This window comes from Diospyros lotus, chromosome 3, assembly GCF_014633365.1.
Source record: "Diospyros lotus cultivar Yz01 chromosome 3, ASM1463336v1, whole genome shotgun sequence".
Classification (NCBI taxonomy): domain Eukaryota; kingdom Viridiplantae; phylum Streptophyta; class Magnoliopsida; order Ericales; family Ebenaceae; genus Diospyros; species Diospyros lotus.
Window position 1 is genome coordinate 5310212 of NC_068340.1, and position 26486 is coordinate 5336697.

Consider the following 26486-nt stretch of genomic DNA (forward strand, 5'->3'; position numbering starts at 1 on the left):
TGCATCAAACTAAGTTCATTAACTTTCGAACTACTGAGAGAGAGTTAATTAGATAGAGATGACATTATTAGCTGTACTGTTGTATGTGATCAAAATCACACATGGTAGACCATTCCAACTTCCAGAGTAGATGCATTTGGCAAACTTAGAGCATAAGTTGGTGTTCTACAGTTCCTCCTTAAGACTTCATACCCATAGTCGATGACAAGCTTCTTCAGCAGGCTGGACCGTTTCTTGCTTCTCACGTATGAGTGCCCCAGAATGTGAGCCACCCCGGCTTCCCTAGCTTCCATCAGTTCTCTCAACTCCTCGCAAGCTCTCAAGTCCATCTGTTGGCTCTCTGGTATGGCAAATCGGACCCTTTTCCTCGCTTGTCTTACCGGAGGCTTCAGCTCCGGTGCATCATCATCATCCCCTATCTCTCCCCTGCGCATTTGGATTTTTCCTGCACGGGTTGAGGGTGTTCCAACAACTGCCATGTTCTCATCTTCCCTTAGCCAATTTCCATCACTGTCATTGAGCGCTGCTTTTCCTGTCTGAATAAATTCTGCTATGGTGAGTACGAGGTCATCCTCAAACTCCAGATCGTCCTTCTGAACATCACGGTAGCCATAGCGGGCAATGCACCTATACAGCCTGTACTGTCTGGGCCCAATATGCCCCACAAGGAATCGCTCTTCCTTTTTAACATGAGGAACTGGGAGAGATTTAACGCAGACAAAGACCAGGACCTGGTGGAATGCTGGGAGGTTGGTGACAAAGTGGGAGAAAATTACTGGGATTCCAGAGGTGAGTTCGGTGTGTATCAGGCCAATGCCTCGAACCCGTACAATGCCAAGGCTGGGACCCAAGCTAAGCAGCCAGTTGACCGGGATCTTGTTTGCAACATCAAACTCGTACTTCTTCAACGTGCCATAGTGCCAGGAATACATGAGTGTCATGAGTATGAATGCCAGCACAATGGGGACCCATGCTCCTTCAAGAAACTTGATTAGGGAAGCAGAGAAGAAGATAGCTTCAATTGTTCCGAATAAGAGGAGAAAGCAAATTGCAAGGAAGATGCTTTGATGCCAGCATAATACAATAACTAGGCACATTAGGCAGGTGGTGACCAGCATGACAGTTATAACTGCTAAACCTGATCCAAAAGGAAGAACAAATATTGGGTTAAATACACTCACAAACATGACATTGCTTGAACAAGTTTCAAGAGAAACAAGAGCCAAACACATCAAAATTGATCAACTTCCAGAAAGCTAAGGGTACAACACACCATCACATGCCCTTCGCCTAATAGCTTTTTCTAAGGTAATGATGCTACTGCCCACCAAGTAATGTTTTCTCATATTGCCAAGCGACAATTTCAGAACTTTGACTGGAACTGTTCCTTGACAGTCTTGCAATGCATTTGTGGTTTTATACAACAGAATAACAAGAAGATCTATGATCGAAATTATGTTATGTGCAGGGCAAAACATAGAACGCACTTGGTAAGAGAGGAGGGAATGCTTTTTGCAGTTTTCAGCAGCTTCTTAAATCTTAATGGAAAAGAGTGAAGTTCACTCTTATGGGTGAAGGGAGGGCAAATACACTCCAATTCAATTCCAAACTCAACAATGGAGAAGAAGCAGGGATTTACAAAACAATTATCCTTTCCTTTTCTCTCCCCCAATATAATGGTGCCTTAACGGAATTCTGCTCCAAGTGTTGGGAAACCTTGTAGGAGAAGGATCACCCACAGTTCAATATCCAATATATTTGGGTAAATTTCAACACACTACGAGCCTTGGAAGCCCCTTGTGCTTTAAGTTCTTTGCAAACACAGATCTTTTATCAGTTTTAACAACTAACACTCAATTTTAAATCGAAACAACATAGTTTTGATTTTAATATTTTTAATTAAATTATATAAAATTAACGTTAACAAAAAAAATCAAAAAAAAAATCAAAAGAAGAAGAAGAAGAGTCGCCGGCTGGAAATCATTTTTGGCTGGCAACTCTCCTCCTCCTCTTGGCTGGCTGGAACTCATTGCTGATCAGCTACCCTTCTTCTTCTTCACTAGAATAGAACCCATCATTGGTGGGTTCAATCTCATATGCGTTCTTTTTCAACTCATCATTGGTTGACGACCCTTTTTCTTCTTCACTAGAATAGATCCCACCACAGGTGGGTTCAGGGGGTGTTTGGCGCTCAGATTTGACCACTTATAAGCTGTCACTTGAGCTTGAACATTGTATAGCTTATCTTGTTACACGATTGTTAAAAATTAAAGAGCTTAAGCGCTGCTGAGCTTAAATGCTGGTTCAACAGTGTTTTAGAAAAGCTCCCCCCTCCCTCCCAAGCTTTTCCAAAAACGTTGTTGGGAACTTATTTCGTTGACCAAGTAATTTACAATTTTGCCCCCCTAAAACTCTAATATTTCCTTCTTTGTCCTTAAACATTATTGCCTCCACAGTCAATTCCTTCCATCTCCTTCTCGTCGCCGCCTCCATCAGCCCCATCTTGGCCGCCACCTCCAGCCCCATCGCTTTCATTGCCTCCTTCATCGCCATTGCCTCCATCGTTGCCATTGCTCGTGGCTGCTGCCTCCATCGTCACCCTACCTTTCTCACTATATAACATATATATATATTTAACATATATATATATATTTAACATTTTTATGAATTAAACCTAAATTTAAACATAAAACATTATATTAATATATTTTTTAATAATTATATATAATTTATCAACATCTAATGGTAAAAATTTTATCAGTTGGACATCAATTTATAATTTATTTTTATTAAAAATTAGTATTTTTATGAATTTTATTTATATTATTCAGTAACATGTCCATTTTTGTCTTTTTGTAAGTTTTTATACCTTATTAGATTTTTCAAACCAAACACATTACGATATAAATGACAGCTTAAAACACATTTCCAAATGCATTATCAACTTGAATGCTAGCCAACTTTTAAGCTTTACACAACTTCTAAGTAGAAAGGCTAATAAGTTGAATTAAAACATGGTAAGCCAAACAACCTCTCAATCTCATCTGGGTTCGATCTTTGAACCTTTGGAACGAACGGAAAGAGAGAGAGATGCCATTACTGTTCATGTGAAGAAGAAGAAGAGACAATTTCACAGTCAAATTTCACCTTGAAGACAATTTTGCAATTTCACAATAATTTGAAGACGATTTGAACCCATTTGGGCTTGTTTAGAAGAACGAACGAACCCAGTGGGTTCTTCTTCAATCTTCACTCTTCTTCAATTTCCCATTCGGCTGGTAGGTTCGCTAATTGCTGGTGGTCCAGGGATGAGCATTAAACCCGAATAAACCAAAATTGTGAAAAAAATCAAACCGAATCGATTGAACAAATATGAAAACCAAAAAAATTGAAAATAAAAAAAACCAAACAAATATGAAAAACCGAACTGGCCTAAAAAAATAAAAAAAAACTAAAAAAATAGAAAAACCAACAAAACCAAAAAGTTACGCGAGTAAGTTTTCTAATTACTTGAGTAAGGTTTCCCAATTACTCGAGTAAATAGTAAAGTTACGCAAGTAATCCTAAATATTACTTGACTAACAAAAAGGATTAGTCGATTATTTTTCTAAATAGAGAAGGGCTGAAAAACTCTCCATTTATTACTCAACTATCCTTGAGATTGTACGCGAGTAATTCAATTATTACTCTACTAATGAGTAATATTAGTTGATTAATCTTCAGAATAGAGAGTGAGCTGATTTTTGGACTATTATTATTTGAGTAAGAAGCAAATATTAGTCAATTAATCTATGAAACTACAAGTGTAATTACTATATCATACTTGATTAACATGTAACATTAATAGAGTAATCTTTTGATTACTCGAGTAATTGGTAGGTTCGGTTATTTCAATTTTTTTCAATACGAAAATGGAACCGAATTGAAATAACAGAAATTATCAAACTTGAAAACTGAACCGAACCGAACCGACCCTTAGCTTGAACTGAATCGAACCGACAATTTTGGTCGGTTCAATTTGGTTATTTTAGTTAAATCGAAATTTTGCTCACCTCTACTGGTGGAAGCGAAGCCATTGGCGGCTAGCTGGGATCCATTGCCAACGATGGGTTTCTAACCAGCCAAAAGTTTCTTTTCCTTTTATATATAATTGTGATTAAATTTAAATCTAATTAAACTTAATTAGGCTAACTTAATTTAGTTTAATTATGGTTTTGGGTAACGCTGTTATAACAGAATGCGCATGAAAAAAATCAAAACTACAAGAACTTCCAGAATTTATTTTGAAGTGCGGGAGGTGTCCTTAAAACGGGTCAAACCACATAGATGGTATATGTAATTTACCCAATATCTTATAAGAACTCTTGGAGCAGCTCAGATGTAATAAGAGATGCTACGCCAGGAAAGGATTACCTGCATACAGGATCACTAACTATTTCTAGGAAATAATCACGGCCTTCTTGCCATTCAACTTAATATGGATTATCTCACTTCTATCCTTCACAAAATTTTATCCATGTTTCAACCAAAAGATGCACATGCAGATTGCAGATACAATAATACACGACTTGTCATTGGCTGCAATATGGGCATGTATGATGTCATGTACCCCATAAGTTGAACACAATCAACATATACATAGATAGCCTCATACAGAACCTAGATAGCATATTCTCAAGTCAAAAATGCCAACCCCAAATATAGGTCATGTTCCTCCATTCAGTTTTCTTAACTATTTTCAGTCATGTGAGATCAGTTTAATGAATCATATAATACTCCAAAGGATGAGAAAAATAGGATATATGATTAGGGTACTAGTGTGGAACATCTGGCCTCATTTATTGTCTAGTGCAGTTAATGCTGTAAAAATTCAGATAGACCAAAAGCATCAGGGAACAGAAAGTGATTAGCATAGTAATAACCTGTAAAGGCCCATTAATTAGTGCTCCTTATCAGAATCCAAATTAGTTGCACCACACATCTATCTACGGTTCTTAAAGTATACACTTCAGGCCGGTGGCATAGATGATTCATATGCATGTGTTTTAGTGTAGGCTATTGCACCCCAAGAAATAAAGACGAAACAAGAAAACAGGGAAAAGATTTATTGATGCTTAATTTTTTAGAAATTAAAACGCAAATTGCAGTAGGACTATGTCAACTGTTCATTTAATTCAATTATTGGTTTACCTGAAGCATTACCCAAGCGTTTTGTGTCTCTGAAACCAATAGTAACAGCCAAGCACAGTAGCATCAAGATCCAGTTAATCTCGGGGATGTAAATCTGGCCGTGTATTTTGGATGATGTGTGAACTATTTTGATTCTTGGGAAGCAACCCAGGGCAGAGCATTGCTTGATGATTGAGAAAGTCCCAGTGATGATGGCTTGGCTTCCCACAACTGCAGCAAGTACTGCAACTGCCAGAATTGGCCATCTTAATTTCTCTGAGACACAAACAAGTAAGAGATATCATTGTTAATCCAAATCACAAAGAAATAACATGATTATCTTCATATAGGGGAGCAACTAAAGATACATACCAGGTACAGAAACATAAAATCCCACTTGATAGTCATGTCTAATATCATGGTGCTGAGATAAATAAGCAGCTTGTCCCATATATGCCAGTACTAAGGATGGGTAAACCAGGGATGTGAATGCAATCTGCAGAAAAATGGCTTACATTATAGAAAGCTGCACACTTCATGTGATTATGAAATTGAAGGTAATTTGCAAAACTTGACACTTTTGAGAACTATAAACAATATAGTGGTTTTGTTCAAATGAACACAGAAAGATATAATCTGAATAATTCATTGCCAGAGGAGTAGGGCAGTCTAGCAGCTATCATCGTCTAGCCTCAAAACCACCAATCCCAAAGTCACCACCTTTTGGCCATGGTTGTCAGTTTCGTATTGGGTAAAGTATTGGAATTGACATTGAAAAGGTATAATACTGGAATCAGACAATATTGGGCATCATTTTGGATATATTACTACAATAAATTAATAATATATAGTATAGCAAATATGTACAATTTTAATAGAAAACTTTGTATACAAACTGACATTATAAAAGTATGTAAAACTGATGCAGCGTGTAGCGCGAGTGTGAAGAAAACACACCAAAATAAACTCTTGAAAGAGCAAACTTCAATGGCCGAAGCTTGGCTTTCAAGAAGACGCAAAAACAAGACTGTTTTGCTAAGAAAACCCAAATAGGTTGCTGAAATTTGATTAAGAAAAACTTGATTACAAACTCTAGATCCTAGGCATATTTATAGTATTTGGTTAATCCAAATCCATCTAATATTTGGAAAACAAAATCCAACTAGAATGCTAATAGAAATAAATCCTAATCCAACATGAAGTAGAATCCTAAATCAAGTAGAAACATGAAATTGAATCCTAAATCAAGTAGAATTCTAAAAACTTAAGAAGTATTAAAATAACATAAAGTAGAATCCTAAACCAAGTAGAATTCTAAAACTTAAGAAGTATTAAAATATTGTTTCGGCATGGTCGGGTCGGCTTTGGGCCGAGTCTTGATTGGTGACCGCATCAAAAACCATAACTATTCTCTTAATATTATACAACTATTTGATATTGGAAAATGCACTCAATTTGAAAATAACAACAATTATGATTTAAGTAGACAGGGCCCAGGTTCTCCTCCCCAGGCCATAGAACCTGAGAAGTGGGAACCCCATAGAGCTTGGTGGTTCCCAAGCCCTTTCTAGAGCTAGGTTATGTGCTGAGGCTTCCCCTTGCACAAAGCTTGGGAATCAAGCCCTGTGGTTTCCTTCTTTTCTGGGTATCCACATTACATTTTCATTGACAGTGGTTATTGGTGACTACTGGCCAATACCTTTCATTTGGAACAAAAGAACGAAACATAGAAAAAGGATTTGTGTACCTAAAACTTTTTAACCTTTTGAAACAAGATGTACCCACAGATGGAACTCAATCAATAACATTGCTTTCAGCAGCCACATCATCAGTATTAGGACGAGTCAATGATGCTGCAGCCCACTCACCAATGTCATCTCAGCTCCACCTCTTAGATTTATTGTCTAGCTCATAGCTGCCAATATCATACAAGACAAGGTATCGGATTTGTCATTGGTATGGTATGATACTGGTACCAGATGATACGTGTATCACTTAAGATATATTATTATAATAAATTAATAATATTTATTTATAAAATATAGGTACAACTATAATAAAATTTTCATACAGAAGTAAATTATAGAAGCATATAAAATCATTACCATTGTTAAAAACATTGCCTAAATAAAAGATTTAGCATGACAATATAAAAATACCTCAAAATCAACATATAAAGAAATAAAATAAATGGCACAATTAATGATATAACATTTAAGAATATAAATAGTTTAAAAATGTACAGATTTATAAGCAATAATATTTTTATTTTCAATTTATATACTTAATTAAATAAATTAACATATAATTAATAATTTTTTAACTTTTTTGTTTGTTTACTATTATTTTTATATTTTTAATTTATTTGTGTTGACGCTGTCCAGTATTAGTTGGCATTGCTCAATTTCAGTAGGTACTAGCTAGTACGGCTGGTAACTTCTAGTATTCTAATCAAGATGGAACTTATGTTGTACAGTACTATTTTTTGGGTGAAATGGTACATATTGGCTAATATGGAATGGGATTGGCAATTATGGTCCATCTTCCATAAAGAGATTGAAAGAAAGGAAAACAAGGGTTTTGGGTGTCAACTATGGACAACGACTTTGAGAAAACAGGAATTACATCATCTATATTAGAAGCGAGGACATGATTGTTAGTATGGTAGATATGAGATTGTAAAGAAGGAAAGAAGATGGCATTATTAAGGCTTTACTGACTTTACCCATTGGTTTTTATCTTACTTGTTGCCTCTCGAGCATAACTGTTTCACTAGCTAAACCTAATCTTACTTTGTATTGTCATTTAATTTAAATTTCATAGCTCAACTGGTGTACTTCAATTTTGCCAATAGATTTAAGTCACCTGCTCAACACTTGTAATGTTTTTTTTTTTTTTTTGTGTGTGTAAATACAACACTTCTAATGTTGAAGACATTCCTCCTATTCATAGTCGGTCCAAAGCTCAAATAAAGGAGCATTGTGATGGGTAGCTAACAACTAGTATAAAAACATCAAATCTTTTATAAAAATACAAGTTTTGTTAGCATCTTCTATTTTGCATTTAGCATGGCTTGAAATATTTGTCTAGTAAAAAAGGAAAATTCTTAAGTACACCTGGTGTATAGGTGGGTCCATACACTCGAAGACCAAGATTTGGCAATTTTTTTTATTAAATTAGCATTACTTTTTTTTTTTTTTTTGCAACTAGCATCAATTTTATGTTTTTTTCACTAAAGCAATGTTATTAAAGGTGTGACTAGGTGTGGCGCACCTTTGGCGCCTGGAATGCTCCTAGGTAGGTGAAGACCAATCAAGTGTGCCTAGGCCCACCATGCCCTCAGGTGCAACCTTAGGCTTAGGCATGCCTAGCTTTTTTTAGCTGTTTTTTATGGTTTATATTTACTGTTTATTACTTTATTTAATTTTTTACTATTTATGATTTATATTTATTGTTGTAACTTTTTTAAAAATTAACTATATCTAATAGAATCCTAATGGGAAAAGAAAACTTTTGAGATTTCAATTCCAAGTATTACTAAATACTAAATAAACAAAAAATCAAAAGAAAAAAGAAACAACATAAGAGCCAACAAGTGTAAAAATAAAAAAGAAAGAAAACTGAAGAGACTTTCAAACCAAGCAACGCAAGAACTAATTAAAGAGACTCTCCCTTCTTCAAACAACACGATCTCCTTCTTCAAACTTACATCAATTACGTAAATCAATTGATCCCATTTCCTTAGATGAAATTGATGAAAGTAATGAGTGGTTGCTTGGGGCAATTTACAAACTTGGTGACTTAGATGATGAACTAGTACATGAGGATGGTGATTTGACATGAGCTAATGTTTCCAAAGCGTTTGGCGTTGAAGAACCTTACCATGCAACTAGATCAAAAACAACAATTGCTTCAACTCCAAATTTGACAATGAGTACAAGGGCTACTACTTCAAATGCTCCAATTAAACTTGATGAAGATGGAGAGGGAGATGATGTGGAAGAAGAGGATATGGGAGATAATGCTTCTAATGATGAAAATATGGAAATGTTTGATCTTGATGATGAGGATGATTTTTAAATTATTTAAAATGCATAATTAGTTAATCTTACTTAGGATTTAAGACCTATAAATTGTTTAAGATTTAATTTAAGTTGACTTAAAGACTTTTAAATTGCATTTTTTGGCATTTTTTATTGTTCTTTTCATTATATATATATATATGCCAACAATAGATTTTAAACTTTCTTACAAAGTTTTTAACTTTTGTGATGCTTATATGCAGGTTGTTGAAATATGATGGGAAGTGTTTTGCTGAAATTTACAGGTATGTAACTTGTTTTAATATATTTTTTTAGTTATATGTTGAATTTTTTAATTTTCTTGATAATATGCTTGTGAATATGTTACTAGGAGTTATGACCTATATTACTCTTTATTCTTCAATTAGGACATATATTTTTCTTTTTTTAGTTAGCATGCACCTAGCATCCACCAAATGCCCAACTTGTCTTGCACCTCAGGCTCCAACACTCTTTGCTTCTTAGTGCGCTATGGGCCTTTAATAACACTTATGGGCCTTTAATAACACTGCATTAAAGTAACCTTGGATGGCTTCCAAGCTTGGATTGAAAGAAACCCGCTAACCTAACTAGCGAGTCTAAAACACATCAAGGCTTGCAAGGCAAAGCAAGATTGCCAGTGTAATTGGCAGGTTTACCTCTTTTTATGCCAAACACTTAGCATATTTTGCTAATTGTTGGCAAAGAGAAGCTAGAGGGACCCACCAATTAGATTGGTGGGTCTCTATTAGACTAGGGTAAGGTAAAAATCGATACTAGTTGCGTAAAAAACAAAAAGAAAAAATTATTAATTTAATAAGAATTCAGATTTGGCCATGTCACCCACTAACTCAAATCCACCCACCAACAACTTGCTAAATAAAATAGAAATTGGCAAGTTGGTGGATTTGAGTTGTGAGTAACATGGCTAATCTTGGCCTTTGGGTGTATGGGCTAACCCATACACCGGGTGTACCTAAGTATTTTCCAGTAAAAAAAAGTGTCCACAATGCAAGAGGCCCCCTGCTTTGCAAGAGTTGAGAGATGGGGGAGGGGAGGCTCACTTTTGTAGGCAACTTTACCCTTGTTTTGCAAAGAGTCTGTTTCTGCTACTATTTTTCTGTTAATGGCGGAAAATACTAAATAGTAGTCAACAGCAGTCTTTGATGATAAGGCCTTCTAACGAACTGTAAGGGAAGCCTTTCCCTCCCCCAGTTGTGGATGGCACGTCTTAGCATGGAAGAACTGCAATCACTTATGCACGGTGCTAAATTACTTAAGGTTGTATTTGGATAGAGGGATTCCAAATGATGTCATTTGAAATGCCTGCATTTTGCATTTTGTCATTTGCAATGACACATTTATTTTTTTCTGTAAATGCAATGACACATATTTAGGAGTTATTTAAAATAAGTCTGTTTATTTGGGCCCAAATTAAGAGTAAATTTGACCCAAATCCAAATGCTTTCAACAAAAATGTATCCAAACGATGAACTTGGAATTTCAAATTCCAAATGATAAGGTCAAATGAGCCTATCCAAGCATTCGTAAAGAAATTGGATAATGTACAATATATCAGGATTTTTTTTAGAAGATGGAAGATGAACAGGATTTTGGTTAAATTTCCAAATAATCTGGTTGCCTTCTTTTTAAACCTGTTCAGCAGGAATGCAAGGAAGCAAGCCCAGTACTTCACAACGTGAGTGTGGTTTAAGTCTTCTAGAATCAAGTCCTGAAGTATTGATCTTCTTTCTTAGCATTCTTGTGGAGCGTGGGAAGCAATAATTTTATGAACATTAAGTTCACAAAGCTATCTTATGACAATTAGCTGCCATCACATCAGTCAGCATAAAATTTTCCATAGTTTACTAATCATCAATCTGAAGAGCACAAAAAAGACCTTAGTTTGTAACACACTAAGAGGTTGGTCAATGAAAACAATTTAAAGATAGTACTACCATAAAGATGGAAGTAAAAGTGAAAAGGTCAAATCACAGAGGAGAAAATGTTTTCTTGAGCAACAAATAACTACTCATGCCAAGTAAATAATCTAAAATATACAAAATAACGATTTAGATACTGAAGACAATACCTTGATTGACAACTGTGAGAAGTGTCCTAGATCTGCAAACATAGCTTCTGAACCTGGAGAAATACAATATGCATTGGATATCCACAAAAGAAAAAAAAAAAGGTAAAGACTTCTTACATGTAAATGCTTTGTTTGTCAGAGTTAAGTGCCATAAGTATAGAATTACCAGTTATGCATAACAGGACGCCACCCAAGGACATCCAGCCATCTCTTCGGGTTTTCTTAAAAAACTTGTACATGTAATACGGGCATAGTGCTTTGTAGACATTACGGTTCCAATGAAAGATGTTATATAGACCAAGAGCACTGATGCACAACAGCCACATCATGATAATAGGTGCAAACAAGAACCCAACCTTGTGGGTACCATAATGTTGAAGGGCAAACAAACTGATCAGGATGATACATACAAGTGGAACTTCTATATCTGCAGAACAATCGAACTTATCAGGAGGCAACACCAAAACTAACGAGATTTAGAATTTTAAAACACAGGAAACAGGAATCTGAATGGAGTTACAAATGAAACTGTGGCCAAGGTCTTAAAGAATGGATGATCATGATAGCATTGAATGATCAAGCAAGAGGACAAAACATCAATTTTGCAAGAATCTGCATGCAGAATTGATTTGTGTTGACAATCTAATAAAATTGATAAGTGTTAACTCTTTAGATTTCGTGAAGCTAATACTAGATATTATATGAATGGCCATGTTGTGTACCTAAGGGGAGTAATCCTGATAAGGGCATAGGGTTGTAATAATCTACATGGTAGTTGAGTTTTAAATTTGAATTTGGGAGCGGCAACTGTTATTGGTGCTAGCTTCCCATGAGGGACGAGTATAATAACTTGGTCCTAGCTTAGTTGTAAGGCATCCAACAGAATTGAATTGCCTCTTTCTCAAATTTCCCCCTAAATTTCTCTCTCTTTCTTTCTTCACGATCCTTCTCCCTCAAATTCTCAAATTTCCCTTCCCTCTCCTATTCTTCCCGCCAAGTTCTCCTCTAAATATAGGAGAATTCCCCTTGTAGGATCAAGATCCGACAAATTGGTATTAGAGTAGCGTTCCTGGCTCAAGAATTTTGACAAATTCCAAGCAATGGTGGACGACACTCGCACGAAGCAAATGGAAATGCAACTCTAGCAGGTGACAACCATAGTGATGGATATGCAGGCACGAGTGGGAACCATGGAGGATGCGATCGGAATAGTGGTTGATAAGAAGTTGGAGGAGGCCTCGGATTGGTTGTGCGGGGATATGCGCAATCAGATCAGAGAGGAGATAAGGGAATAGAGCAATATGTTGTGTGATCAGATGCAACAATTTATGCTCATATTTTCAAGCCAGGCTCAGGTGAGGATGTCCCCAGATTTTCCCCCATGAGAGAGGATGGACTTGATTATGCTAAGAGTTGGCACTAGCCATAGGGTGGTTAGGTCATTGAAGGTGGAGATCAATTTGACAGCGGTTGGGGAAAATGGGGTGGAGAGGAGGCCGAAAGTTCAAGTAAATTCCACTAACTCCAATTTTTCAATTCCAAAGTTGGAGTTGCCGGTGTTCGATGAATTGAAGCCACGCGGGTGGATTCGAAGGTGTGAGAAGCTATTTAGCATTCATCAGGTGATGGATGAACAAAGAGTGAATTTGGCAGTGGCCTACCTAAACGATGCAAGAGACGTATGGTTCCAAGGGTAGTCAAGGGTGAGGAGTGCGTACAATTGGGATGATTTCATTAATGGTCTATGTGAAAGGTTTGGCGAGAAGAGAACTATGGACATAGTGGAGGAATTTAACAAGATGAAACATAATGGATTGGTACAAGAGTACCAACTCAAGTTCGAAGAATTGAAGTCCCTTATGATTGCTAGAAACCCTTATAGGATCGAAGAATACTTCATGTCAAGTTTTGTCAGTGGCCTAAGTGAGGAACTTAGACCTGCGGTGAAAATGACAAGGCCAAAGACAGTGCAAGAAGCGGTGGAGAGTGCACTTCTTCAGGAGTTCAATGTAGAAGCCTTGATGAGGAAGCAGAGGAACCAAGGTAAAGTAGGAAGTTATGGCTTATAGCCCTCTTAGGGAAGAGTACAGGGGAAGGAGACATACAGACCAGGAGCAGGGCCCAGATTCCATGCCCTGCCACCTCCTGCTCATGTAGGGTAGCAAGGGGGAAGAATGATGGATCAACAGAGACCACCAGGGCTCTGCTATAGGTGCGGTGACAAGTACTTCCCGAGACACTAATGCAAGATGTAGTAACTTCTATTGGAAAGAGGTGAGATAGAAGAAGGGGCAGATGAGGAAGTTGTGGCTGGGGTGAATGAATGGGAAGAAGAGGATAATCGAGCCATTTCACTGCATGCTATTAAGGGAGTTGCTAGCAGTAAGATCATTAAGGTGGAGGGACAAGTTTTGGAAGGTACTCTCATGGTTTTGATTGACAATGAGAGTATCCACAATTTCATTGACGAGGGTACAACTAAGAAGATGACCTGTGAACTCTCTAGTACACAACCCCTATTGGTGACAGTAGCTAATGCAAGTAAGGCGATGAGTAGGTCAGCATGCTTGGGGTTTTGCTGGACCATGTAAGGGGAAACTTTTTAGGCTGATCTAAGGCTACTTAAACTTGGGAGATGTCAAATCGTTTTGGGGGTTGACTCGATGAAAGGGGTAAGCCCCATCAGTTTCGACTTCAACAAGATGGAAGTCACCCTGGCAAAGGAGGGGAAGAGAGTAACCCTACAAGGGAATGTTGAACCCGGGGCTTGCAAGATGATCAAGGGGAAACGGCTAAAGAAGCTACTCATATACAAACTCTCCCAAGTGGCTCAATTATTTTCTATTGAGGTGAGGGAGGAGTTGGAGGAACAAGGGGATCAGCAGGGGCAATGTATGATGGTAACCAACAATCAGACCGCACCTCTGTGAAAGGTACATGAACTAACCTCCTTAGATACACTATTGATTGAATTCCAGGACCTGTTTGCAGAACCTAAGGACCTACCCCCTAAAAGACCCTTTGATCACTCTATCCCCTTACAACCAAATACAGAACCCGTGAATATTTGATCCTATAGATATTCTCCCAAACTCAAAACTGAAATTGAAAAATTAGTCAAGGAAATGTTGGACCACTCTATCATTCATCCTAGCAGAAGCCCCTTTGCCTCACCTGTCCTTCTAGTTAAAAAAAGGATGGGACCTGACAGTTTTGCATTGATTATCGTCAATTGAACTCTATCACTGTTAAGGACAAATTTCCAATCACAATTATTGAGGACCTTTTAGACGAACTAAGCCATGCCTTGGTGTTCTCCAAGCTAGACCTAAGGTCCAGATATCACCAAATCCGGATGAACCCAACTGACATTTCCAAGACAGTTTTAAAACCCATCATGGGCATTACAAGTTCACTGTAATGCCATTTGGATTAACTAATGCACCAACTATGTTTTAAGTCCTAATGAACCATATCTTTGAACATTATCTCAAAAAATTCGTACTGGTGTTCTTTGATGACATTTTGATTTACAACCCTACCTTTTCTCAACACCTAGAACACCTTAGGACTGCATTCCAAGTCCTACGATTCAATCAGTTGTGTATCAAGAGGTCCAAATGTGCCTTTGCCCATAAATAGGTGCAGTACCTCGGGTATGTGATTTCTAGTGCTAGAGTTAGCATGGACCCTAAAAAGATAGAGGCTATGCTTACTTGGCTCAAACCAGCTAATGTCAGGGCCCTGAGAGGGTTTTTGGGGCTAACCGGCTATTATAGGCGCATTGTGAGGAATTATGGGATGATTAGCAAGCCCCTGACCAAATTGTTAAAGAAGGATGGGTTTAGGCGGGATGATAAGGATGAAGCTACATTTGTTCAATTAAAACAAGCCATGGGTGAGGTACTAGTTCTGGGGCTACCTGGCTTTAACAAGCTGTTTATATTGGAGATGGATGCTAGTGGAACAAGAGTGGGAGTTGTATTAACACAAGAAGGCAGGCCCTTAGCCTTCCTTAGTCAGGCATTGGCCCCAAGACACCAAGGCCTTAGTACATATGACAAGGAGTTGCTAGTTGTGCTTATGGCAGTGGACAAATGGAGGCACTATTTGAAAAATGGACAATTCATTATCAAAATCGACCATGAGAGCCTTAATTCCTTCTGCAATAGAGGTTGCACACCAATTTACAAAAGAAGGGTATGGCCAAGTTAATGGGGTTGAATTACGTGATTCAATTCAAGAGGGGGAAAGAAAACATGGCAGCCACAGATGCCTCGTCCAATGTGTCATGAGGAAGGGTCCAATGCAGCCATCACTGCCTTGGTCCCAGATTGGTTCCAGGAAGTGGTAGCAAGCTATGACAAAGGGTCGTGGACGAGGGAACTAATTGAGCAATTGAGCATTGACATCAATAGTAGGCAGGGATACACTTACCACAATGGGCTGATTAGATATTGAGGAAGACTGGTGATTGGGGATTGTGAGTCCTTAAAGGGAAAAATATTATAGACCATGCATGATTCACCCCTTGGGGGACACTCTGGGATTCAGAACACCTACCAGAAGGTGAAATAGGTGTTCTACTGGCCTAGCCTAAAGAAATCGGTGATGTAGTTTGTTTTGAGGTGTGACACATGCAAGAAGTGTAAGCATGAGTCAGTGGCACAAACTGGACTTCTCTAGCCCCTTGGTGTCCCCAACCAAGCATGGGCTAATATTACTATAGATTTTATAGAGGGCATGCCTAGGTCTGAAGGAAAGAATTGTGTTCTGGTGGTGGTAGATAGGTTGACCAAATTTAGCCATTTTCTCGGCTTCTCTTACCCCTTTACTGCATAAGAAGTGGCCAAACTCTTCCTGGACAGTGTGGTAAAATTGCATGGAGTACCCCAAACAATTGTATCTGACAGGGATAAGGTGTTTACTAGTTTGTTTTGGCAAGAGCTCTTGAGGTCCCTAGGCTCTAAACTCCATGTCCATTGCCTATTGCCCAGAAACTGATGAGCAATCTGAGAGGGTCAACCAGTGGCTTGAAATGTATTTGAGATGTTTTTGCTTTATGCAACCTAGAGGATGGCACAAATGGTTATCCTTGGACCAATGGTGGTACAACTCGAACCACCACCGATCCATCAACATGACCCCCTTTGAAGCGTTGTATGGTTACAAGCCTAAGATTTTGCCAACCATTAGGGAACTGACATTAGTGGTAGCCGTGGATGCCTATTTACAGTGTAGGTAACACACCTTACAAATTCTAAAGATAGAGTTGGCTAAGGCCCAAAATCGGATGAAGTAGTTGGCAAATAAGAAAAGGAGTGAAAGGGAGTTTGAGGAAGGGGAGTAAGTGTATCTCAAGCTCAGCCTACCTCACTTGAAGTCCTTCTCTAAGCAACCATTTACCAAACTTAGCTCCAAATTCTATGGCCCCTACCCAATCATTGCAAGAGTGGGACATGTAGCTTACAGGCTCTAACGACCGGAGGGAACACAAATCCATCTTGTGTTCCATATGTCCCTCTTGCAGAAGTCAGCAGGAACCCAGACGATCAGTCAAGCCCTCCCACCTTTCTCAGTGAAGAAGAACCCTCAGCCATGTTGTCAGCCCTCGGATTATGGGCTGGACAATTGAGGGAATTTCGATTGAATTCCGAGAAAGAAATAAATGTAGGAAGAAAAATAGAATGAGGGAGGGAAAAAAAGAGAATGAAAGGGAATGAAAGAGAGAACAAGAGAGAGAGAGAGAGAGAAAAATGAGAGAAAGACTTTTGTATTATTCTCCAATGATACTTCCTCATACTGCTGTAGGTCTCATATAGAGCCTCCAGCAACCATAACAACATTCTAACAATATAAAAGCTAACTAACATAACAACCAAAACAGTAAGCTGATTCTCTAACCACTTAACCCCCATTTAGTTAGCAACTAACGGCACCTACAAGTAGTTATTAACGACCATTTACTGATTCACCCCTAGGGTCGTGACACACGTCAATAGCCATTCTTGACCTATCAGCAAAGGGCTCCTCTAACCCAAGTACTAGTGCAGTGGTTAACTCTAAACGTTGACAATAACACTTGGGAGTATCTGCCAGATCTCCTCTAGCAGTTTCCTAGTGCAGCCAGTTTGCTCTATATTCTTGGGGACAATAATTAGCTTAAGGAGGGGGGAATTGTCATGTACCTAAGGGAAGTAACTGTAATAAGGGCATAGGGCTATAATAATCTGCAAGGTAGTTAAGTTTTAAATTTGAATTCGGGAGTGACAACCGTTATTGGCGCCAACTTACCGCGAGGGACAAGTATAAAAACTCAGTCCCAGCTCATTTGTAAGGCATCCAATAGAATTGAATTGCCTATTTCTCAAATTTCCCTCTAAATTTCTCTCTCTCCCTCTCTTTCTTTGCGATCCTTCTCCCTCAAATTCTCAAATTCCCCTTCCCTCTCCTATTCTTCCCACCACGCTCTCCTCTAAATATAGGAGAATTTCCCTTGCCGGATCAAGGATCCGACAGGCCACAATATCAAAATCTGCTTGAAAATGCAGGCAAGTCAACAAATGATTCTGTGACATTTGAAGCAAAGGTGAAGAGAGAGAGAGAGAGAGAGAGAGACGCATTGAAGGTCACTCATGATTCTATACTTTACACTATTACTTGCACCCACTGCAATCCTTTGGATGATAATAACTATTGTATGACAGTTTGTCAAGTTTTCCAAATTTGGTGACAAAATTGACCTCATAATTGTTGTACTACAGGCCACAGAGCCCCAATCCAATAAAGTTACCAGAATGGAGGAGAAATTGATTGCTGTGTATTGGCTTCTAAGACATTTGCATAAGCTGCATTTTCTTAAAATGAAAATTTAAATTTATCTTTTCACATTTTACTACAAATCTTATTTACTTTTAAAAATATAAAAAGCACAGAAAAGAAAAAAATATCCTTACCATCTAATTGTCTGGAAATTTAAATTAACTATGAATAAAAGACTCATAACCAAACTGATTTGTCTTTCAAGATAAACAACTTATGTTTGAATTTTCTGCACCATCAACAGAACCTCACTGAATTAGGATTAGCAACAAGTAAATTTAGAATGACAGAGCTGACTTCTATCAGCTTTAAAATGTAACATCTCGCATCGAGTGATAGAAAGGACCGAAACAACTTACCCTAATGGGTCTACACGAACTTCCCAGGGGGGTCACCCATCCTTGGATTTCCCTAGGTCAAGCACGCTTAATCCTGTAGTTTTTTGCCTGTATTCAGCCCAAAAGGTATCCAGTTGGTGTTGTTTTATTCCTTACTTATCCTCGATATATACTATTCTCCTCTGGGCTCGGGATATTACATTCTCCCCTCTTGAGCACATGACGTTCTCGTCATGCGACCTTACAACTGGTCCCAGACCTTCTCCCCTTTGGAAGCTACCATCTTAGAAGCCTGTCAGGAGCTGCTCCTTGATTAGGCCTTGCGTCCCGGCGCCACTCCCCGCCTTCATTGGACCGCCTTCTCCAAGGGTCGGCTTTGATATCACCTGTAACATCCCGCATCGAGCGATAGGAAGGATCGGAACAACTTATCCTAATGAGCTCACGCGAACTTTCCAGGGGGGTTACCCATCCTTGGATTTTCCCAGGTCAAGCACGCTTAACCCTGGAGTTCTTTGCCTACATTCAACCCAAAAGGTATCCAGCTGGTATTGTTTCCTTCTTTACTTATCCTCGATATATACTATTCTCCTCTGGGTTCTTGGGGTATTACATAAAATATCAAAATCAGTTTACACCACATATGGATGAAAAACTAGAAGTTTTGAAAAGACATGATAATTAGTCAAGGAAGGTTTCTCACATCACTTATTTTCAAACAACTCACATTTCATGTACTTCTTTCATTAGGTCAGGTATACCAACCTTGGAAAACAATTAATTGATACAACAATAACAACATACCTTGCTCCTTATGTTAAATCTTGAGCAAAACAAAGACAATGGTAGTTTAGGAATATAATTGGAAAGTTGGACAACTTGAAATTGGCCACAAGCTGGAAATAACAATTAAGGCCATAATGAATCTGGTTCAAAGAAGTTTGCAGGTTTGTAACCAATGATACAGGGTAGCAAAAACCTTAAACTAAAAAACAAAGACAACGGATGTTTAGAAATGTTGCCGGAGATTTGGATAACAAGTTGTATAACTTGAAACTGGATGCAAGTTGGGAACAACAATTAAGGCCACAAAGGACTCTGGTCCCAAGAAGTTGGAAATTTGGTATCCAATGGCCTAGACACTTAGTTGTAAGAGTTGAAACCAATGGTATCCGTGTAGTTTAGGCACATATGTCTGGCATTTTTAGCACATTGATTGCTAAGGTTTTGAGTGAAACTTCTTCCAGACGTGAGTACATTGCTGCACTTTCTTGGAGAGGTCAAGGTACAGACAACATATTTCTCATGATCTTGCAGTATATGTTAATAACTTCAATATGATTTATTTTCTTCTATATACAGAAGACAAGAAGGTTGGGATCTTACATTGGTGATGCTCGTTTGACATTGCAAGCTCCACTCCAGACACTGCGGAGAAAACTGCAGAAGCATTGAGCAAAAACAAATAATCAGTCAATGGAGACCATCAACTAACAAATATGTACAACCTCAAATTGAAACAAAATGAACAAGAAGAAGATTAATAACAGTACCAGATAGTGCTGGCGTCAGTATACCATCGCCAATCACCATAGAAGCCCCGATCAAAGCCAACACAAGCAGACATTTCTGCAACCCTATATGCCTCTCCAATGCAGCCTTCAGCCTCGACCCACAAGTGATTGGAGCAGGATCAGAGGAATGCTTCTCATAAGATGACAATTCTTCATCTGTTAAGTGGCTATTAGGCAGTGGGCTGACTCTGACATGTCTGCAAAGGAGAGAATACAAAGCAAATGTTCCCCCTTCCCTATTATCATCAGCTTTGAGCACAAGGAAGACATATTTGAGAAGAGGAACTAAGGTGAGTGTCCAGAAAACAACGGATAAAACCCCATAAATCTCTTCGTTGGTGTCTGAGTGTTCAATGTCTTCAGCGAAGGTGCTCTTGTATACATACAGTGGGGAGATGCTTAAATCACCATAGACAACTCCCAGGCTCTGAAAAGCCAAGATCAACACCGTCTTCCATGATTCTTTCTGTAACAAAAACAACACCAATCTGATCAGAAAACTGGAACGAGATTGCCCCCAAACACGCAGTAACACCAAATTAGCACAAGCCCATCTCACCTGAACCGGAATCTGAAGACCTGTAGTTTCGACATCCATGAGAGAACCCCCCAAATTCTACAAGAAATAATCTCTGAAGAAGAGTTTCAGCAAATGTAAGCACTTTAAGTGGAAAAGAATTCTAAAAAGACCACTGGTTCCTTAAATTGAAGAGTCTCAACGACAATCCATCACCGAATACCAACTTCAGTGAAATTACGCAGTAGCCCCGTGTAGGTGGCATTCGCAAAATTGAACTAGCTAAGAGATAAAGCTAGTATACTTGTAAACCGTGCAAGCGGCAATTCATCAAACAACGACGGGCACAAAGTAACAAGCCGTCAATGCGTAAAATTTGGATATTTTCGGGGAGAAAGAGAGAGAGAGAGACTGAGATTTTCTCCTAGCATGCGGCTTTTATCTTTTGCCCGAAACGATTTCCTTCTTGTCCTCCTGCTGTGATCATCGAATCCACCTGGCTCCCAGAAAGAGCAGAGTAGTGGCATCGCTCTCCGCATGAAGCTCTGAAATTTTCCAGCTTTGCCGTGATGAAAAAGTATCTGACGACTCATATTCCCTGTTGGCCTCGGACGGAAAAGTACGGTTGTCCCTTACCTTCGATCTTTCTCCTCTTAGTTTGACTCTAAATCAATCGTAGATTTTCGTCTTTTCCAGGGCAGCAACTCAGGACTCCTCGCCACCCACAATTGTCCATCTGCCCAACCTCATGGATGACCTCACACTCACAGCCGCCATGTTTCGTCCAAATCGACGTCAAATGGGGAATATAATTCGATACAAATACGATAATTTATTGCTTTGGGTTCTCCAAAACAGATTTTGGAAGCTAGGGTTTAGGAGTAAGGTTTGAATTCGACTAGTTCACGGCTCAGATTTCTAAGTTTAAAAGTTCGAAGTTGACTTCCATAAGAAAAACGGCACTGAAAGGGGTAAAGTTGGCTTTATTGCCCCCATTATTCCGACAAACAACACTTCTTCCTTGGGGGATTGGAAACATCTGTTGCCTCGCATTAACTCTCATTAAATATGGTCATTTAAAGATTATTTAATTAAGATATTAAACACCCAAAATAAGATTACTTGGCCATCACGTAGATAACTATGACATTTTATCATTAAAAATATTATGATAAAAAAGATGTTAATTAAAATAATACCAAAATAAAGAATTTTATCACAGCTTAAAATTAATCGTCAATAAAATCCACCAACTTATATAATCTAAATTTACTACTTTTATTATTTGAGTTCGGGGATTCCAATTTAAAGGGTGTTTGGCTTAGCATTTTTAAAAGGAGTTTTTAAGCTATTTAATTTTTAAGTTGTGTAAAATTTAAAAATCGAGTAACGGGTAACGTTTAAATTGATAATATATTTAGATAAATGTGCTTTTTAAATTATCAGTTATATAATTATATATTTAGTTTAAAAGAATTAATAAGTTATTAGAACTTAATAAAAAAACAAAAATAGACATCTTGTTAAATAATGTAAATAAAATTTATAAAAATATTAAATTTTAATAAAAATATTAAGTATATTAATTTAATATATATTAAAATATATATGTTATTTATATATATAGTGAACAGAAGAGACGGCGAGAGGAAGCAATAATGGAGGCAACAGAGGAAAAGAACAGAAGAAAAGATAGAGGTGCCGAAGAAAGGCTAGAGGTGACGGATGGACGAAGATGGGTCTAACAGACGAAGATGGAGGCTAACAGGCGACATAAATAAGTCTGGTTGAAGGCGTCAACTGGAGATAGGTCTGGCAGGGGCAATAATAGAGAAGGCAGAGGGAAAAAGAAGAGTAGAGGTTGAAATATGTGTTTTGTTTGAGGATAATCAATCATTTACTTGGTCAACACAAAAAGTTCCTAAGAGCTTATTTGGAAAAGCGCGGGGGGGGGGGGTAGATTTTTGAAAACTCTGTTAAAATAATTTATAAGTTTGACAACGTTTAAGTTCTTAGATTTTAACAAACGAGTAATAAAAAAGTTAATTAGCTTATAAGTTAAATGAGTAGCTTATAAGTGTCCAAGCCAAACACCCACTTATTTGTGTGACTGGAATGTCACGAGAGTTCAAGCACAGATATCACATGAATAATCTAGCAAAATACATACATGAAATATCACACTACTACTGAGTTATACACTAGATTAGATGGATATAAAATAAATTACAAATGAAGAAGCTAGTTCATGCATACCTTAGTCTCTTGGTTGTCTTACAGTGAATAAATTGGCCTCCCAAATCTGGAGCAGGGAAGGTAAGGGAAGGAGAAGGAGAAGGAGAAGGAGAAGACAAGAGAGAGGAAGATAGAGAAGGGTAGAAGCTATAGAATTGGGGAATTAGAACTGGAATTCCAATTCCAAACAAAAGAATTCTAACTTTAGTTTCATTTATTAGTTTTATTAAGTTGTTGGGGGTTAATATGATCAAATTCCTCATTTATTTTCATTTCCGTTTCAAACAAAAGAATTGGAATTCATACAGATTGTAGGGTTTCTAAACGATGCTGTGAACAAGACTTTTATTAATTCTATTGGAATCAATAAAAGATGAACAAGACTTGTCCAACAGATGCTTGACACCTATCTAGAGGTTGGCTTTGTTTGTTTCCCCTGTTAATTTCAAGTACTTGTGTGCTTTATTGTCTTTGGAGAGTGCTAACTGTTGCAGTTAAGGTTAATTTCCCTCACAGCTAAAAGAATTCGTGCATTCCAAACATAAACAAAGCATTTCAAATCTGCTTTTTGTCATTATTCAGCTGTGAAATGTATGCTCATCTAACTGCTGATCAATAGTGATACATATCTCTCAAACTCAAGCCAGAAATACTCTTTTAGCAAGGACCAAAACCAGCAACTTTAGGACGAGTTATACTTGTTTAGCTTTGGGATCAATCACCTTCTTGGCGAAAGATGGCAAACAGAAAGCTGCTGAGTGCATCTGGGAAGAGAAGAAGGAATAGATCCAGAAAGGGGAGAGCACATTAATTAGTAGAGTGAAGTGTGTGTTTGCAAGTAAGAAGAGAAATTCAGTCTGGGGAGGACAGAAAAACCGCACCTCTGAGCTGTAGAATTTCAAGGGCCTGCTCGATTTACAATGGCAACGGGCATCTATAGGGTTCACTGGATGCTTGAAATCAACTGGGGGTCCCTCGGTAGAGCAGAGCATGAAACCGATCACCCCACTGAGATGAAATCAACAGATAACATTCACAAATCACATGCACTTATCCATTAATAGGAACCAAGCATCAATTGGATGAATTATATAAATGGCAAGAGTCTTAACCACCAGGCAAAACTGGTATAAAATATCAACATATCAAATGATGGAAACAATCACTTAATATCAAAAAGTTTATGGTAGATTAGCAAAAAGAAAAAGATTTTTAAGGTAAATACCTTGGATATGTAGGAACTGTTGTCCACGCATAGTTGACAGAGCCTTTGAATATCTGGCTGCAGTTTGCAACAATATCTTCAATTATGTGCATGTGAAGCCATATGCTTTCAGCTTGAGTACACACAACCCCACCAGGTCGAAGAGCCTTTGCTACCGATTCAAAGAAGGGCTTCTCAAAAAGTCCCTGTGCAGGACCTGATTAACATAGAACACGGCTTTAGGATTTTCAAACAGCTTGGATTTCTGATAAACATAAAAGTACAGCTTCTTATGAATGTAAGATAAACAGAAATTGATTGAAAAAATATTATTACCGATTGGGTCAGAAGAATCCACTATAATTGCATCGTAAGTTCCCTCAGGAACAGCCTTCAGAAAGGCAACTCCTGCAGAGGAGGCAAGCCCACTAAGGCATGGATTCAAGAAGAAACGGACAGTCTAATGAGAGGAAAAGATTAAAGAGTGTCAACCATACCATCACCAATATGGAGTTTTACGCGGGGATCCTCAAACCCAACAGCAACTTGATGAAAAAATTGTTTTGACACCTAGAAGGGAAAGAAAATGTTGTTATCATGTTGCAATCACTTCAAAACTTGACGAACTCTTTTAACTCAAAATCATGGAAGCCTTCAAAGCTACCTATCCTCAAATTTTGAACCCCTATTTTCCTATTTGAGTCCAAACAGGACATATCACAAACAGAAATTTGTTGAAGCCAAAAGGTAACATCAAGCCAAACAATTAGTTACTCACATCAACAACCATTTTATCAATTTCACAAATATCTATCTGATCAATGGAAGAATAGCGAGAGACTTCACGTGAGACACCTCCATCTCCTCCTCCAATAACCAAAACCTGCATGTGAAACAAAGTTAAGTATCAAAAAGTAGAAGGTGCTGCAAAAATGAGTTGTAATTAAATCCATAGTAAATTACACAGTTTAACTAGTCTTGGAATTTAAAAATACCAAATGAATCCCAGCAATCATGTATAGTTAACCTTCGTGTGTGTGTGTGATATACTAAATGAATCACTAATCTCACGGGACCTAATTATTTTAGTGTTAATTAATACCAAACCTTGCATCAATATTTCATAATACATACACCCCTTGCCAACATTACTCTGGTTTACACTTCCTCTTCCCTACATGCATATAACTATTGAACTTTCTGATCAACTTAAGGCTTACCCCCATATAATTAAAACCCGAATTGAATAAGTATAGCATGAATATATGGACCATATAAATCCACAAATTCAATAAGACAGGTCAGCGAACACCAACATTTTCTTCATATGCTTTCATCATAAAGTTTGTTAATTAAGTCTTAAATGATGGAAACACCTTCTTCGGGTTGGGAATTGAACCAAGTGGGAGATGAGTGATCATTTCCTGATATGCACATTCATCCCTCTCGGTGAGTTGAATCACACCATCCAAAACAAGAACCTTCCCATATGTCAAAGACTGCAACCAGAGCAATAGGAAGGAATTATTCAATACACATTCCGTATCAGATAGTATACCAGTCAATAGTTAGTGCAATATATAAGGCAAATAAAGTACAGTTTCAGAGCATGAAATACCTGAAAAACCATAACATTCTGGTGTTCAGATTTTTCTTGAAATAAGATCTTTTCCACCTTCAAAGAATGCGCTTCTCCTGAAATCATTGAAGAATTAAACTTCATACATGAATGTTAAATAAGCAGCCATGGTACAAAATCACTATTTCCTCTTCCACATCTCCTTAGCTACTAAGGTAGAGAATTGGGAGAAAACAAAACGAAACAGCAGCAAATGCTAGAACAATTTAGAGAACGGTAATAGAAAATAGAAAGGATTCGTAACAAATGGTTGTAAAAGTAAACAAAATTCAGAAGAACGAAAAAACAGAAAGATTGAAATAGCAAATTCTACCATACCAACACGAACCCATATCAACCAAATACGAAAATGCCCGGAAAATCAGTTCGAATTAACACCAATCCACGATTTGAAAACTGAAATCAATCTCCGAAATCAGAGAGCCTCAAAATCCAAGAAGAATCTCAATCCCCAGAGAATACGACGTACTCACCAGGCCACATTGGGCTGATCTCCGAGAACCACCCGGGAATTACCGATGGCATATACTCCGGCTCTCCTTTCTTGCTCTCGCTGTTGATTTCTTCCATTTCCACGGGAACAGAGAGATAGAGATCCGAAGACAGAAAGATAGACGCATTCCATTCATATATATAGATAAAGGCCCAAGTGTTCGTTATTCTTCCCAGATGCCACGCTCGCTTGTGAAAGAAGTGCTCTCTCTGTCTTTGCTTTATTATCCCCACGGAAACACTGCAAGCTTTTCCATCTTTGGATCCTTTTTGTAATTTTATAAACGTTTTGACATTATTTTATAATATTTCAAAATATTAAAAATATATTTTTAATTAAAAA

General features: G+C 37.9%; 2 protein-coding genes across 4 annotated transcripts; both read right to left on the reverse strand.

Annotated features, from left to right (window-relative positions):
- LOC127798020 (potassium transporter 6-like) lies at positions 1–21746 on the reverse strand. 3 transcript variants are annotated; one of them, XM_052331293.1, is made up of 8 exons: positions 20616–21746; positions 20036–20522; positions 19869–19922; positions 11489–11749; positions 11323–11369; positions 5542–5665; positions 5191–5445; positions 1–1138 (listed from the first exon to the last, which is right to left on the reverse strand). In XM_052331293.1, exons 1-8 carry the CDS (start codon positions 20652–20654, stop codon positions 96–98), a joined length of 2310 nt encoding a protein of 769 aa, XP_052187253.1. In that variant the 5' UTR covers positions 20655–21746; the 3' UTR covers positions 1–95. The 3 variants fall into 3 exon arrangements, with proteins under 3 accessions (XP_052187253.1, XP_052187252.1, XP_052187254.1); XM_052331292.1 differs by having other exon boundaries at positions 11323–11375; positions 20616–21745; XM_052331294.1 differs by lacking the exon at positions 11489–11749 and having other exon boundaries at positions 11323–11375; positions 20616–21742.
- A 1566-nt stretch (positions 21747–23312) lies between these two features.
- Positions 23313–26288, reverse strand: LOC127797639 (spermidine synthase 1-like). The gene is made up of 9 exons (XM_052330717.1): positions 26125–26288; positions 25631–25707; positions 25389–25511; positions 24791–24895; positions 24510–24582; positions 24349–24420; positions 24034–24229; positions 23690–23816; positions 23313–23572 (listed from the first exon to the last, which is right to left on the reverse strand). The coding sequence occupies exons 1-9, from the start codon at positions 26219–26221 to the stop codon at positions 23501–23503; spliced, it is 942 nt and encodes a 313-aa protein (XP_052186677.1). The 5' UTR covers positions 26222–26288; the 3' UTR covers positions 23313–23500.
- Positions 26289–26486: the final 198 nt, after the last annotated feature.